Source organism: Henckelia pumila, chromosome 3 (genome assembly GCF_033568475.1).
Source record: "Henckelia pumila isolate YLH828 chromosome 3, ASM3356847v2, whole genome shotgun sequence".
NCBI lineage: Eukaryota > Viridiplantae > Streptophyta > Magnoliopsida > Lamiales > Gesneriaceae > Henckelia > Henckelia pumila.
Window position 1 is genome coordinate 148,914,315 of NC_133122.1, and position 15,065 is coordinate 148,929,379.

The 15,065-nt window shown below is 35.2% G+C and overlaps 2 protein-coding genes and 1 pseudogene across 5 annotated transcripts; 1 reads left to right on the forward strand and 2 right to left on the reverse strand.

Annotated features, from left to right (window-relative positions):
• Positions 1-935: 935 nt before the first annotated feature.
• Positions 936-8,448, reverse strand: LOC140886916 (uncharacterized). 2 transcript variants are annotated; one of them, XM_073293833.1, is made up of 11 exons: positions 6,151-8,448; positions 5,732-5,965; positions 5,450-5,579; positions 4,594-4,746; positions 4,274-4,491; positions 4,125-4,194; positions 2,770-2,976; positions 2,135-2,373; positions 1,978-2,056; positions 1,746-1,886; positions 936-1,378 (listed from the first exon to the last, which is right to left on the reverse strand). In XM_073293833.1, exons 1-11 carry the CDS (start codon positions 8,313-8,315, stop codon positions 1,175-1,177), a joined length of 3,840 nt encoding a protein of 1,279 aa, XP_073149934.1. In that variant the 5' UTR covers positions 8,316-8,448; the 3' UTR covers positions 936-1,174. The 2 variants fall into 2 exon arrangements, 1 of the variants encoding a protein (XP_073149934.1); XR_012151729.1 differs by lacking the exons at positions 936-1,378; positions 1,746-1,886; positions 1,978-2,056 and adding an exon at positions 2,454-2,520 and having other exon boundaries at positions 2,238-2,373.
• Positions 8,449-9,807: 1,359 nt separating this feature from the next.
• Positions 9,808-11,462, forward strand: LOC140888309 (uncharacterized). 3 transcript variants are annotated; one of them, XM_073295995.1, is made up of 2 exons: positions 9,808-9,944; positions 10,500-11,462. In XM_073295995.1, exon 2 carries the CDS (start codon positions 10,537-10,539, stop codon positions 11,065-11,067), a length of 531 nt encoding a protein of 176 aa, XP_073152096.1. In that variant the 5' UTR covers positions 9,808-9,944; positions 10,500-10,536; the 3' UTR covers positions 11,068-11,462. The 3 variants fall into 3 exon arrangements, with proteins under 3 accessions (XP_073152096.1, XP_073152095.1, XP_073152097.1); XM_073295994.1 differs by having other exon boundaries at positions 9,822-9,944; positions 10,504-11,462; XM_073295996.1 differs by lacking the exon at positions 9,808-9,944 and adding an exon at positions 10,075-10,122.
• Positions 11,463-11,470: 8 nt separating this feature from the next.
• LOC140889715 (cytokinin dehydrogenase 9-like) lies at positions 11,471-14,102 on the reverse strand (annotated as a pseudogene).
• Between the last annotated feature and the right edge of the window lie 963 nt (positions 14,103-15,065).

Here is a 15,065-nt window from a genome sequence, read left to right on the forward strand (position 1 = left end):
TGATAATCATAATTAAATAATTATGTATATCATATCACATTATTATAAGGTCAGTGTCGTAGACAGCCTTTTATATAATGTTGTGAAATTATACCAATATAGTTAGTATAAAGTCAGGTATAGTATATCATATCACATTATTATAAGATCGGTGTCGTAGACAACCTTTTATATAATAACATGAGATTATACAAATATGGTTAGTATATAAATACACAATAATATATATCATATCATGTTATTATAAGTTCAGTGTCATAGACAACCTTTTATATAATAACATGAAATTATATATTAATATAGTTAATATATATACATAATAAATATATATCACGTTATTGTTTAAAAACCTTAGAGGCTTTTATACTTGTCGTATCCCTTACCGAGAGTGTGGGATGTCGTCTTAACATCCTCCCAGGATTTATAACAAGTTTTGATAAAAAAAACTTATTTTTTCATAACATGATATTATATATTAATATATACACAATAAAAATATATAAACAGTAAAATAAAAATTCTTACTTGTTGAATATTTTTGACTTCTTCTTGTATTTTGGAGCGTCGGAAAATATAGAGAACCTTCGAGCGATCGTGCTGATAACGTGTTGTGAAAAAGTAAAAATTTACGATAAAAAGTAAATACTCCAAAAACTTAAAATATATCAAACTCTACACTTTATAATATTTTTCTCTCAACTCAATTGTATTTTTCATCACAAATGAAGACCTATTTATAGATCCACATTTGAGATTAGTCCAAAAATAAATACATCATCATCTACATCATCACACACTAATTTTCCACATTTTACAATTCAATATTCAACATTCAACATTCAATATTCAACATAATATTAATAATAATAATATTTTTCAACAATATATATATCAATGTTAAGAGTGACACAACTCTTGAACACATCGTACAAAGAATCGATTGTTTTGTATATATATCGGGAAAGAGCTTCCAACAAGTGAAGAACAGAGCAACCACAAAATTTCAGGGGGTATTTTTTTGTGTATGCTGACATATTTTACACAGTTTAAATAGGGGGCAAAAAAAAAAAAACCACCGGCAACTAGGTGAAGTGTGGCATAAACTCGAGGCGTGAGCAAAAAAAATCCCCGCCCCACACCTAATGTTGTAATAAAAAAGATGAGAAAAAACAATTTAATAGTTGCTCCGCCATCGGTCGTGCCAATACCTCCGGCTGTTGGGTCTTTCAGATGAGGTGTCAAAACCAGCTTGTCTACCAGACCAGCTTCCTCTTTCAAACGGCGAACTGTAAGACGTTGAGGGGCTTCCAGAATTGCTACTTTTATTGTTATTTGTTGAAACATTCCTCATCTTCTCTTCGTTATCATACTTTGCTCTCTGTCAAAAAAAAATTCTCATTGGTAGGCCATATATACATGTCACAACCCAATCTTTAGATATTTGGAAGTCAACATCATAATTGAATGATACGGCAAATTTTTTCGACTGAGTATTTTTCCCCTTGCCTTAACTGTGAGCATCTTGATACGATTGTGCACATATGATGTTTTCAAAATAAATGCAACAAATACGATCATTTTTTTTTGTTAGGAGGTGGGGTGGGTAGGTAAGTGAAATATAGTGACCAACTGGTCTGGCCAGATGATTTCTCCAAATAATCTAGAAAATAAGATGTACTTCCACTGTTTCTGGCTTTATTTCTTTTTTCATGAAATAATATAATGCAATTCCATGAATATAGCACCTTGGAAGAATCTGAGAGTCCTGTGTATGCCTCTCCGATGACTTTAAATAGCTTGTCAGCATCACTGTGAATTTTCTCACCAACATCCTTCCACAAAGTCCCATCGTATCCTACATCATTCTTGATCAAGAACTGAATAGCCTATATGAGCACAAACTTCGTCAAAGTAAGCAAATACCCAAGAAGAAGTTGACCAACTTGAATGAGAGAGAAAGGGACAGAAAGCAAAGACCTTATCCGGATGATGTCTGAGAGCTGCCTTTCTGTAAGCTTTCTTAATCTCAGATTCTGTATCAGAAGCTTTGACTCCTCTGCAGGTCAGAATTTAGATTAATCGGTGACATTTCTCAGCAAGGAAAATGGAAAAGTAACATGGTTGATAGACTTACAAAATGAGGTAAAAATTCAAAGGAATTTCCTTTTTGGCTTGCTCTTCTATTTTCGAAAATAGTCGACGAGCTTTTCTTAAATCCTTTCCGTTGCTTCCGCCTGATCTATTTTGAGAACCAGACTGGCGAGTCTTTTCTTGTAATCGACTTTCAAGAAGAGAGATCAGTTTCTGCAGATCATCAATTGCCTGCTTGTAGTCTCTGATTGTCTCGTGTAAAGTGGCTCTCCTAGATATTGCCTGCAAAGTGATGTAAGTAGACATGTCAGCAAGAGAAATGTATAAAAATAACATGAAACCACAAAAAAAGGATTACATACTTATTGTATTTTCAAGGCCATATCATCTATGAGTGAATCGATCGGTTATGTTTCAAGACCATCTCATCTATGAGTATAATGAAAATACAAAATAAAAGGGGATTATCCACATCACCAGGGGAAAAAAAAAGTTCTACCAAATAAATCATCGACTGGTACAGACAAGTAAATATCACATTGTCGATGAAAAAGGATAATGCTTCAAAGTATATCTCCAAAAATTATGGATAACATAAAGGGGAAAATGAAGACGACTGACTATGTAGCCGAAATTATGCCAAAAATTTCTAGTCGCTTTTTGGTTATGTAGCCTAACCTTTTGGTAATTTTCATCCAAAGCAATGGCTACACTACAATCTGCAATTGCATCAACAATCTGACCAATTGATTGGTATGCAGCGGCACGATTGCAGAAGCAGATAGCCATGAAAGGGCGTGAATCAACACTTTTCGATATAGCCACAGTGTAATGCTCCACAGCTTCTGTATACCTTCCAGACTGAAAGGCTTCATTTCCAGATTTCTGTAGTGACCAGTAAAAGAATTGTATCATAATCTGTTAGACAGTATCGCATTCCTGGGGGGAAAAGGCAAAAAATACTCTCCATTAAATATAATGGAATTGCAACATTTCGATAAATCAGTCTCAAAAGAGAAATCGAATATTCAAACTTGGTGAATGCAAAGGTGCATGAACTGATACGAAAATTAGAACATAGAACTCTAACAAAGATACAAGGTAAAACGCAACAGCTAAGTCAATCGTTCTACAACTAAACATGGAATGGAGCAAATACTTCAAGAATATTAATAACAAAACCCAAGTGCATAAGAACAGGTCAAAAACATGTTCACATATATATATATACACACACACGGAAATGCTATGCTGCCAACCCGGTTGGCATCATACTGTGGGCAGTCTGTCCACGTGGTGCCCACGTGGCAGCCACATGGATTTTATTTATTTTTTATAAAAATAAAGGAAAATGTTGGAGAAAATTCTCCAAGACGCTTCATCTCTCCCAACTTCACGACCATGTTTCTCTCTAAGGTAAGCTAGGGTATTTTGTACCTCTCGTCCCGCCTCGCCACCGCTCCTCACACTCACTGCACCACTTGTCGGTGCATATTAGCGCATCCCATTTCCGAATTCGTGGATTAATCTCTTTCTGGCTTCGTCCACACGTAAAGACCGAAGAAATCCCCAGAAAGCAAAACACATTTTGTTCTTCTTTTTCTGTTCTAAAGTAATCAGAAAATTTTCCTGTTGCTTTTGGATTTTTATCCCCATTCTTTTCAGTTCATTCCCGTCGAAAACCCAGGAAAAGGGGTTAGGAAGAAAAATGCAGTGAGTTGTGAGATTTTTGGGGTTTTTTCCTTCGCAGCCATGGCGATTATCGTACTCTTTCCTTTTCTGCAATCTTTTTTCTCTGCAGCCATGGTGCTGAAGCTATTACATCATCTCAAGTCGATTCATATCTCAGAATCATTCACGATCGGGGAAAATTCACCTTCTCTCCAACATTTTCCTTTTATCTTTTTTTAAAAAAATAGTAAAATTTATGTTGCTGACACGTGGGCGCCACGTGGAAAGATGCCCACAGTATGCTGCCAACCGGGCATTTCCGAGTGTGTGTGTGAGTGTGTGTATCACTAGTTGTACTATACCTTCAGGTGTAAAAGTTCACGTATAGATGAAGCTAAAGTACTCGCAGATTCTTGAGTTATGTCTCCAGACCTGCACATTGAAATATCAAGATCTCAATAAACTTCACAGTGAGGATGCAAACACGGTATTTAAGGCAAATCAGGTTTACTTCGTGGTGATGGGCAGTTTCTCTACTTGTTCTATCAAATCAAGAGCCACGTCAAGCCTTCCTAGATGATAGTGGGACTTGGTTTGTAGATACCACCTCCACAACCTAGCATAAGAACTTCTGCAGCTTCGATCATCCAGATGATCAGGTGTTAAGTTCTTTTCAGCAATGTCAAGAGTTTGCTCACACAGTTTAATCAATTCATGATACATCCGCAACTGTTACAATAACATTTAAAATTAAAGATCCCTCATAAATTTGAATTCAGGTTTGTTATTCAACAAGCAAAAATGTCTCCAAGATATTGAATTGGTACATACAAAGCACAGAGCCCTTCCTTTCATCTCAAGTAATTTCTCTGAGTACAAGCTTATTGACAAGGCCTCTGCAATGCTCTCCAGAGCACCTTTCACAGCATCATGGGATCCTTCTTTCAAGAGTTTCTCAGACTCATGCATAAGGTTGGAGACTCTCTGCCCACCACAAATTTTGTCAATCAAAAATGATTCAGGAAATGCCAATTTTTTTCTTTTTAATGATGCCAAATACTTAGCATTTCAGCCAATGAAATATTGATAAAGGGGAAGTGCAGGACAGTTAGAAGGCTGATATTAGCACTCCGTTTGTAGCATTCAAAGGAAACAACAAAAAGTACTTGATTTAAAAATCACATAACCCAGATTTCCATTCCTCAAGTGATAATCAATTTCTTCTTGAGCAAAACTGATAATTTCTGGTTCTCGATTCTTCTCTAAATGAATTAAACCCATGATCATTGTATCCAAGATGCAAGGTCCTAATGAACAACAAGCATGTCGTCCTTCCCTTAAAATTTGAACTTTTGAACAATTTTCTTTCATAGCAGTAAAAGTGATGGTACCTTATAGTTTTTGTAAAAATGATCTCATCTTTGAGATACCATGGGATCTATTTATCCTAGGTCGTTATTTGATTCTAAAACCCATAGTAGTAAGGATCAGGATGAGAAACTCAATTAATATCCATATGCCCAGCCAAACACATGTAAAAAAGGATATGTCTGTTATCACACTGCTTCCTTTACTCCCAGAAATTTCTTACATAAAACAAAGCATAAATGCCTTGAATATTATGCTCAATCACAGCATAAGTAAACTTTCAAGCTAAACATAATTCCGAAAAACAATAATGTCTCACCTTTGCCCTTTGTAGGCGATCAGCAGCTTCAATTGTAACTCTCCTGTCTAAGCACACATTAGTCCCTGATTCCAAGCATTTATTGTAACAATTAATCGCGTCTTCAACTTCACCCAATACCAAATGACAACTACAATTTACAAAGAAAATAATTAAAAAAATTAATTACTAGGTCTAGTCAACGGTTACACAAATTAAAAGACAAAAACGTAGTCTAGTATAATTGATGAAAAGACTCGAGACTGAAAACAAGAAAGAGAGACTAAAAGAAAAGGTACATACGTCCCAGCCCTTAAGATAACCTTGAAAAAGTTTGGGTCTGAGGCTGCAGCCAATGTACAATCACTTATGGCTTCTCGCATCCTCCCTAGAGTCATTCTTGTGGCAGCACGGTTGCTATAGCAGAGCAGTATGCCTGGTTTCCCCTGGTTATTGGTTCGTGGGGTAGAATTTATACCCATCGTGTAAAACTCCTCAGCTTTAGAAAATTTCCCAGCTTGGTATGCCTGGTTTCCCCTGGATGAGATTATAACAATTTGCTCAAGTATAAATTATTGTACACGAAAATGATCAATAAAAAATTAAATCCAAAGTCAACAGGCCGAAAAAGTTTTTATCCTAGAATTAAAATGACGAGTACAAAAATAAGCATGACAAGGTTATCATAAAACAACGGAAATATTACTATGACAAAACTTTACCTTATTCTCCAGAGCTCACAAGTGTCATGAGTCGCAGTACCTTCAGAGCCTGGCCTAGAATTTTCTTTTCCAACATTATCACGTTGGACTGTGTGATTTGAACCGACTTTCAATTTATACTTTTTCTTGTATTGATGTCTTATTGCTGCTAAGCCCTCTTGTGCATGTAATGAAGTAGATAAATTTGAATTGCTCTCATCATCATGCAACTTTTCATTATCCTCCACCAAATCTTTTATAAGCCCAGCATGTTCTCCTTGTACTCCTGAATCGATAACTGCAGGGGGTGCTTTGCTGCAATCACTATTTTGATAAGGAGAAATAACCATGGGGGAACCACACTTGGGAGATTCATGATTTTTCTGGGAAATGTCTACTTGATTCTCATGATCCTGACCAGACAACTGTTGCATCACAGTTCGTTCTCTTAACTTTCCATTTGCCTTCTTCCATTTTTTGCTTTTTGTATGTTTCCTATTTGAGTTACTGGCCATGTGATCAACACTTGAAAAGGAGAACTTCAAATCCATATCAGATGAATCTAATCCAGCCAGCTTGCTGGTAAAGTTTATCCCATCATTCTCATCTTTATTCATAGTCGGTACATGAGAAAATTTGCCACTTTGACAACTTTCAATTTCAACAGAGGAAAAAAAAGATGAAGACTTATTTAACTGAGTATTATCATGAGACAACGGACTCTTATCTGGAGTCTTCTCACTCAAATTTTTCAGATGATTTTCATTCATCGAACCATGGATTTTCTGGTTGCTTTGAAACACAAACACATTATTTACACTGGCACACATGTTGCTACTGCATTTTGCTGCCTTGTCAGCGCCTGCTCCAGAACTACCAATGTTCAACCGCTTCATCTCATTGGTTAAATTAAAAACGTGGCCTTCCTCGAAAACACCTTCTGTATTACAATCACAAGTAGATCCTCCATTTCTGCACGAGCCAATTTTGTAGTCATGCTCCACGAAACTTTTGCTCTCTTCAGCTTTTTCCTTGTTCAATTGATTCATCTCGTGAACAAGTTTAGTACTTGCATCACTGCTGAAAACCTCCCTGGCTCTCAAACCTCCAAAGATAAAAACACCATTGGGACAACCATTCTGAAACTCAGTATCAAAAACTGTATTCTCTATGCCCCCATCTCTAACATCAGACGAACAACAAGGATTTTTCTCGAGATCTATACTTGTCTTGGAATCACTATATGAACCAAACATATAATTCACATTATCTTTTCCAGTGCCATCAACAGAATCAGAAGATAATCTGACACAAGGAGGGGAGACCTTCTCGGAATCTCCATAAGAGCCCAATTCAACTTCGGCCCTCACATCAGGTACCACATTTCCAACTTTTTCGAATGCATCATTGTCAGATAGTTTGCCAGGATTTTGACACTGCGGACCAAAATTACACTTCACAGATCCACTCCCACAAGCACCAAACACAAAATTGGCACTTTTAGCTTTGCCAAACTCATCATTACTCTGTTGACATCCATTTTTCTCTACATGGTGTTGGTCTAACTTCACACGTGAAGTGGAATCATACTTATCAGAACCAAAAACATCAACTTTAGGGGACTCATCTACTTTCACCGTAGGGCAGCCAGCCTTCCTAGCACAAAAAATAAAAGTACCATTTTTCAAGCTAGCATCTAAATTTGAGCTACTTCTGTCAGAGGCAAAACAAAGGTTTCCATCTTTTGAGTGTGAATTAGATGTTGAACTAGTCAAACTAGAACCAAAACAAGAAGTCTCGAATTGTTCAAATTTTCCATTTATCTCTGCATTCCTTTCACTCTCAGTTGATCCCAAATATTCATCACAACCCCCCAACACATTCCCCAACTCACCATCAGCTTTAAGTTCCCTATGAAAACCATTTAACCCCAAATCAATGCTCGCAGAATTTAGAACACCGAGAGAAGCTCCCATCTGTTTTCTACTCATCCTTTTCGGCCTCGGTTTCATTCTACCTGAAAGATGAGAAATTTCGGAGCCCATTTTCGAGCAATCAAATCCAGCTGTGTCGCTTGAACTGGAAGTAAAATCGAAAGGTCGGCAAGACATTGAATCCCGATTGGTTTCGCAATCTGTCTTGGGCATTTCAAAAGCCGGTTGCGCTGTTGTGATCGGCGGTGACATGTTACTGAAAGGGTTTAGGTTTTGGATTTCCACTCAGTTTATTTGAACGTTGCAATTACGATATTTTTTTTTCTTTTTTTCTCGAAATCCTTGATTTTTTTTTGAAACGACTACGAAGTTTTTCAAAGATGTTGACTCCAGCAAGAGATTAAATTGAGAAAGTTAATATTAAGAAGAAACAACAACTACTATTATCGTAGTTTTATTATGAGATATGAATTTCACCAAATTAATTAAAATTAGTTTTTAAATAATATATATTTTTTTTTTTACGGTAAGTAAATCATCCATTATAATATTAATCAATCAAAACAGAAATTTTTTTTAAAGAAAGAGAAAAAAAAAAACAATATTTTGCGTGACCATAAAATTTCCTAAAGAATATAAATTTTTAATTATAATAATAAATAAAATCACTAAAATGCATCTCCCCCCGAACCCACAAATAGCTGATTGGCCTCTTATATACAAACTTTTATTATTATTATTATTATTATTATTATTATTATTATTATTATTATTATTATTATTATTATTATTATTATTATTATTATTATTATTATTTTTATTTATTATTTATTTTTTTTTGGAAAAGTATATACAAGCTTTATTATGCATATCTTAATGGTATTTTGCATATATTTTATTTAAAATACACAAAATATATGTGTGGCATATATCATTTCTAATCTATACGATATATAAACTATAAAGTAAGAGTAATTTAGTAATCTTTGGTATGCTCTTCTTTTTTTTTTTTATAAAAAAACTACGAAATTATGAAATGCAAAATATATATATATATATATATATATATATATATATTAAAATCAAATATTTTTAAAAAATATATTATATTTTATAAGATACGCAAAACATAATATTTATATATAACAACATAAACACAATTTTTGTGCATTGTTGCTATTATGATTTATGTCTAATGTTACGATATATAATTTATTGCATTTAGATATTGCAAATTACGATATTAATATAGTTTTTTTTTTAGTCAGATATTAATATAGTTATTGATTTTAAAAAATATAATAAAATATAGTTATTATTTAACAATAATAAACATATTATATAAAGACTGAAGCAATTATTAAGTAATTATTATGTTATAGGGTTAATTGAACCAGAACCCACGAAGATGGTATAAAACCTTTAAAAAATATTAATTGAATAATAGATAATCTTTTTTTTTTTTTTTTAAAAAGCAAATACATTTATTTTTTAATAAAGAAAATTCGACCACATTTATCTCATTTATAAGAGGTTTATAACCTAATTTTTAAAATTACGAGATTTAAATGCAACGGCTTCCAAGTTGCCACCCTACATTTTACTTTACTTGATATTTATTTATACGATATTTTATAAACTTAAATTAAAATTTGAACTATAGTAATAGGAGTCACCATTCTTTATTCATACTATTAATATATATAAATATAATATAATTTTAGAAACTACGTGTCTTCGTCATCGTTGCACAAGCGCGATACGTGTCCGATGCTATGGTGTACACATTTGCGTCCTAAAATCCGATTACCAGATTCATCAGAAATTTCGAAAGGGTGGCCAAGAATTCTGGACTTTATTGGATTCAACGCTTCTTTCCGGGTAATGGGTTATGCTTGTCTTACATTTACCGGAAATCAAATTCAAACTGGAATGACTATCTAATTTTCCTATTCATCTGCTGCTGCCTAATAGGTTGTTATTTGAGAGATCGAGTGCTGTATTGGTCTGATAACAGCTGGCCACTTTTTTTGAGATGTGAAAAAGTTAGAAATTTTGAGTTGGTCTCTGTATCTGGTCCATGACTCTGTAGTTCAGTTTGAATTTCATCTTTGTTGAAAGTTTAATTCATTTCGTGTAGATATGGAGTCCTATCATTGCATTTTCCTATGGGAATGGTGCGAAATGGGTAATCTGTATAGGTGGCATGTGATACTCATTGCTTGATACTTTCTCTTATTTGGTGCCGTTATTGTTTTCGTAGCAGTCGATATTCCTAGTTCATGCATTTCTGTATTAAATAATTATTGCAAACTCTGGTATCATTCCTGTTCTTTTCCCTGTTCCGTTGATATTTAACTTATTATGAAATTCCAGCATTTTATTATGTTCAGAAGTTATCAACTCCTATACTTTTTTTAAAAAATCATATACCAGATAGAATTGGAGCCGGAAGAAAGACGGTGAGGTGGACATGACTGAACAGCTACCTGAGCATATGTCTCCTGCAACTAGAGATGCTTTGGTCAAAGCAAATATGGAAACTCCTGTTGCTGGCGACAACGCTGTACTGGTTGGAGGCTTTGGAGCTACAAATGATGTAAGCAGTAGCATTTCATGTGCTGCTGGTTTCACCGATATGGAGGCCCATCTGCATGATGTCCAAGAGTATGAAGATTTAGATGGTAAAGATTCTGGACTTTCTGCTTCTTTGGAAGACATTTCAGAAGTTCGTATAATTGATTCTAAGGGCAATGAGAATGTTGGGGGGCATGTGACCCTCCCTGGAGACTCCTGTGAAGCAATATACATGGAAGCCTCTCCCACAGCTGACGAAGTTATAAGGGCCGGAGGATTTGGAGCTACAGATGATATCAGTAGTTTCCTTCCAGTTGCAAGTGATTTCACGGATTTTGAGGCCCACATTCGTGATGTTGAAGACTATGAAGATTTAGAAAAAGATATCGCACGGCCTGGTCTTGGCTGGACTAATGATTCAACATGAATATGTTGAAATAGCAAGTTTATACTGAATTACTTGTTGTTTTCTGATAGATACAGCTTCCTTCTACTTAAAAGTCCTTTGTAAATGTTCAAGTGATCTGTCTGTCAATGATTTCTGATTTCCGTTGTGGACTAACAGCTGAATCAGCCCTATGCTTGAAAATAATTCATCTTGTCTTTAAAACAGCTCTTTAAACATTACTACAATTTAGTTTTAACATACTCTATGGTAAGATTAAAAAAACATATAAGCGAATTTTTGCTTTATCTCTGAGATCAGACATTAATATCATAACCTGAATATGTTGTGTTGTAACTGAGATTGAGAATATGCAGTTCTACATTATTTACATTTATGAAGCTTTATCGATGTGCCTTGAGCTTAAATACAAACTGATGTATCTTTAAGGTTGCTGTTGGTCAAAGGAATATACTCTTCGAAAGATTCGTTGTCCTGGAGCTAAAATTGCGAGGGGATCATAAGTCAATTTCCTTCTGAAGAAAGCTTCCCAGTGAATGCCAAAGTGAGTTTTCCACTCTTCTTGAGAGGTATAGTGAGGCAAGTACTGTTTGATCCCAAGATTTGACGTTTCACAGAATTTTAAAATTCTGTTGTTTTGAGACACAATGTGATCTAGACCATGTTTTCCATTGGAAGATGGTCTTGCCGAAGATAGGAATGCGACTAGGTAGAAAACATCCTCCTCAGGTGTAATAAAAGATGTTCCCTTTTTCCACCTACAAGAATGAAATATGCTCGAAATCAAAGAAAATATTTTGAAAGAGAAGTGATTTTTTTTGTAAAATTATGATCTCTGTTTTATGTGTTCCTAGAATGTGATGTTTGTAATCTAAATTACCGTAGATTAATAAGAAATTTAGCCCTTCGGCTATTCTGTCTGGTATTTTGCAAGCCTTCATATTGTAGCCTTGAAAATCATGTGTTGTGTTATGTCATCTCTTACCTTCTACTAATTAAAATCAAATAAGATGAACTAATATTGTGAAATTGAACTGGGAGATATATTTTGCATTTAGAGATTTATGTATCCTAAGATTGATACCTCGATTTGTTGACAGGATAGATCAGTATAGGACCGTTGCTGGTGTCATTAATAATGTTCCCAAAAACTTCTTGCGCGAAGTTATGAATCTTGCTTCTTGGAATAAGAAGATTTAGCCATGGGTGCGGCACCTCCCACAAACCCTTTTCTTGGAGTTTTATTTCAGAAACATGAACTCTGTCCAGAAAATCTAAATAAGAAACTTCTGAAAGGAAGAGAGTGGATGGAATGTTACTTAACCCCGACAAAAGGGTGTCAATTTCCTGCATTTTTAATAACAGTAGAGAAAACTTAGCAACTTGTGACTATATTCTAAGTGCTATCTAGCATGGATTATATTGTCTCACCTTATCGATGTGATCAGACTCATCTGGATTGAAGTACTTTGCAACTTCAAGGCAAAACAGAATTTTACTGTCGGAAATGAACTGGTTGGCCTGAACTGGATCTTTGGGATTGAAAGATGATCTCCAGTTATTTAATAAACCAGTTCTGTTTATAATGACAAATCCTTCTATATAATCAAAAGGTACTTCAGCAGATATTAGAAGCTCCTGGTCGTTGGTGAATAAAGTAAAGTCTGAGTAAAGTGTTCTGATCCATTTAACCTATGAGAGAAATATTTTTTAGATTGCAAAATGATCCCCGTAAAATGATGTATTGTGACTTGTGCAGTAACCTTTATGCTTAGAGTACCATTTTGGGGGCTGGCTCAAGGGCGATTCTGGCTTTGGTGATGATACCGAATTGTCCAAGTCCTCCAAGTACTGCATGGAAGAGGTCGGTATTATTATTTTCTGAACAAGTTACCACATCTCCTCTGCCTGCACAAAACGAGTAAGTTGAATACCTTTATTTTTATGCCTGTATTAATGCGTTTTAATTATCAAAATACTCTTGCGAATAAACCATTAATTTGTTTGTCACTTTTGCAACACCAAAAATGTTGCATTGCATGCGTAGCTCCAACCTGTGACTACTTCTAGTTGGTAGACATTGTTGATCTGTGGCCCATGCCGAAATGCTTGCCCACTGATTCCAGCATTTGATAAAGTGCCCCCAACTGTGAGATGAAGATAATCAGTCCATGATTTTGGAGCCAACCCTTTTTCAAGACTAGCACGGAGGATGCTAATCCAAAGTTGTCCAGCTGATACATCAACATAGGAACATTTTGCAACGTGAAAACTCATCTCTGGCATCCGCAGGGATTCCATATCAATCACAACACCACCATATGCCTGTGCTTGGCCTTCTAGGGAGTGACCATGCCCTCTAGCAGCAACTGTAAGTTGTGAACTTTTATCCGTTAAAAAAATATATTTTATGATAGAGGAAATATCGGAAACTGATTTTGGATATAAAACTGCAGATGGCATCAGATGGTATCTATTGCCAAAATCCTTGGCTGCATGATCGATGTTCTTGAAACTTAAGTGTCCATCAAATGTCAGGATTCCTATTGTCGAGTGCATGATCGATGGAACCAAGTGTGGAGCCTCAGTAGGGGAAACAAAGTTGTGGTTAGAAAAATGGTGTTCTCTGTGGATTGCAAAGCCATGTAAGATAAATAATAGAACTCTGAAGAGTAGAACTTTCTGTTTGAAGCTGTTATGATATTTAGAGTAAATTTGTCTCATAGTTTTGCAGATCGAAACGGAGTAAAGAGAAGATTAGATTTTGAACAATAGACTAAGAAGTGAACCATATATATGGAAGAGACTTTAAAGGGTGGTTTGAGCAGTTAAGAAACGCTTCGAAGTGGATATGATAGAATATTGTTTAGAATTGAGCGCTTGAGGATTTTTCTTGTCATCATTTATTTCTTAATGAAGATGTTTATATAGAAGAAAAAGGAGACCTGCCACTTTAAAGAATCAACTTTGATTTATACTAAGCTACACCTAGGATTAACCCAAGTACATTCATTTCAGTTGGGTCATGTGCAACATGCATTAGCAGGTATGGATCCAGAAATTTGGGATACGAAAAGAGTCGAGAAGAGGGGATATGAGGTGGGTGACCATGAAATCTTGGGGGGGTGGGTGTGGAGCTGCAAAATATGATCTTATAATTTATTTAGCTTTCTTGAGCAAACAGATTGGTACCAGTACCCCCCGGTAGTAAGTCCACTGTTCAGTAATTTTTAACTTCAGTTTTGGCCAAATATGATTCTGCATGGTTTTGTACGATATATATTTTGCGGGGCACTTACATTTTTTACTATGGATTCGATGAGTTCCATTCATCTCTGATTTCTACCCTCCATTTGCTTGAACAAGCTAATGTCATACGGAGATTGAAAACTTAAGAGGGCCACCTACTGGACGCCTCAGAGTCATCACTGAAGCAGAAAGTGTGTATCATTCAGCTTTTTGCCTCTTCTGTGATGCATGTTTTTGACTAAATTAATATATGCCTAATTGCTTTTCTTTTTCGTTTCCTTTTTCTTGAAAACATAAAGGCAAGAATTTTCTGCACTGTTTTAGAGACACAAAAAGTCCCTCTTTGATCTATATATTATTGGTCCAGTTGCTTCAAACTCCAAACATATAGTTTATTTACTTTTTCTTTGACTGGAAAAATTGTTGTTGGACTTCGATATTTATTAATTTAAGATTAAGATTGGATTAGAAGAACTGCATTATTCGCATGGATTGGTATTGTGTTTATATGTTTTGATAGTATTAAATATTCTTGATAGAATACTTTATGTTAGGTTATAAACCCATTGTGCATCCCAAAAAAGTTGTTTATTGGGTGGGGCTTTGTTAGTTTATTATTCAATATGTGACAATTGTAGCATTGCCGACCTCTTGAAAAGCCGACGTCCACGACGGTCCAGTTTAGACGACTTTCACTCACCTTTCATCCGGTGGTAGCTATTTTCTAGGTCGTTCTTTCCGTTATGTCGCCTCTCAACGAGAGCACCAAT

What these genes read in the sequence shown, in the direction of transcription:
- LOC140886916 (XM_073293833.1), bottom strand. Translation starts at nt 8,315, where the DNA reads ATGTCACCGCCGATCACAACAGCGCAACCGGCTTTTGAAATGCCCAAG. An exon ending in AAACTGCCCATCACCACGAA is followed by an intron (nt 4,195 to 4,273) that starts GTAAACCTGATT and finishes TTCAATGTGCAG; the next exon opens with GTCTGGAGACATAACTCAAG. An exon ending in GACTCTCAGATTCTTCCAAG is followed by an intron (nt 1,379 to 1,745) that starts GTGCTATATTCA and finishes TTTTTTTGACAG; the next exon opens with AGAGCAAAGTATGATAACGA.
- LOC140888309 (XM_073295994.1), top strand. Translation starts at nt 9,834, where the DNA reads ATGCTATGGTGTACACATTTGCGTCCTAAAATCCGATTACCAGATTCA. An exon ending in GATTCAACGCTTCTTTCCGG is followed by an intron (nt 9,945 to 10,503) that starts GTAATGGGTTAT and finishes TATACCAGATAG; the next exon opens with AATTGGAGCCGGAAGAAAGA.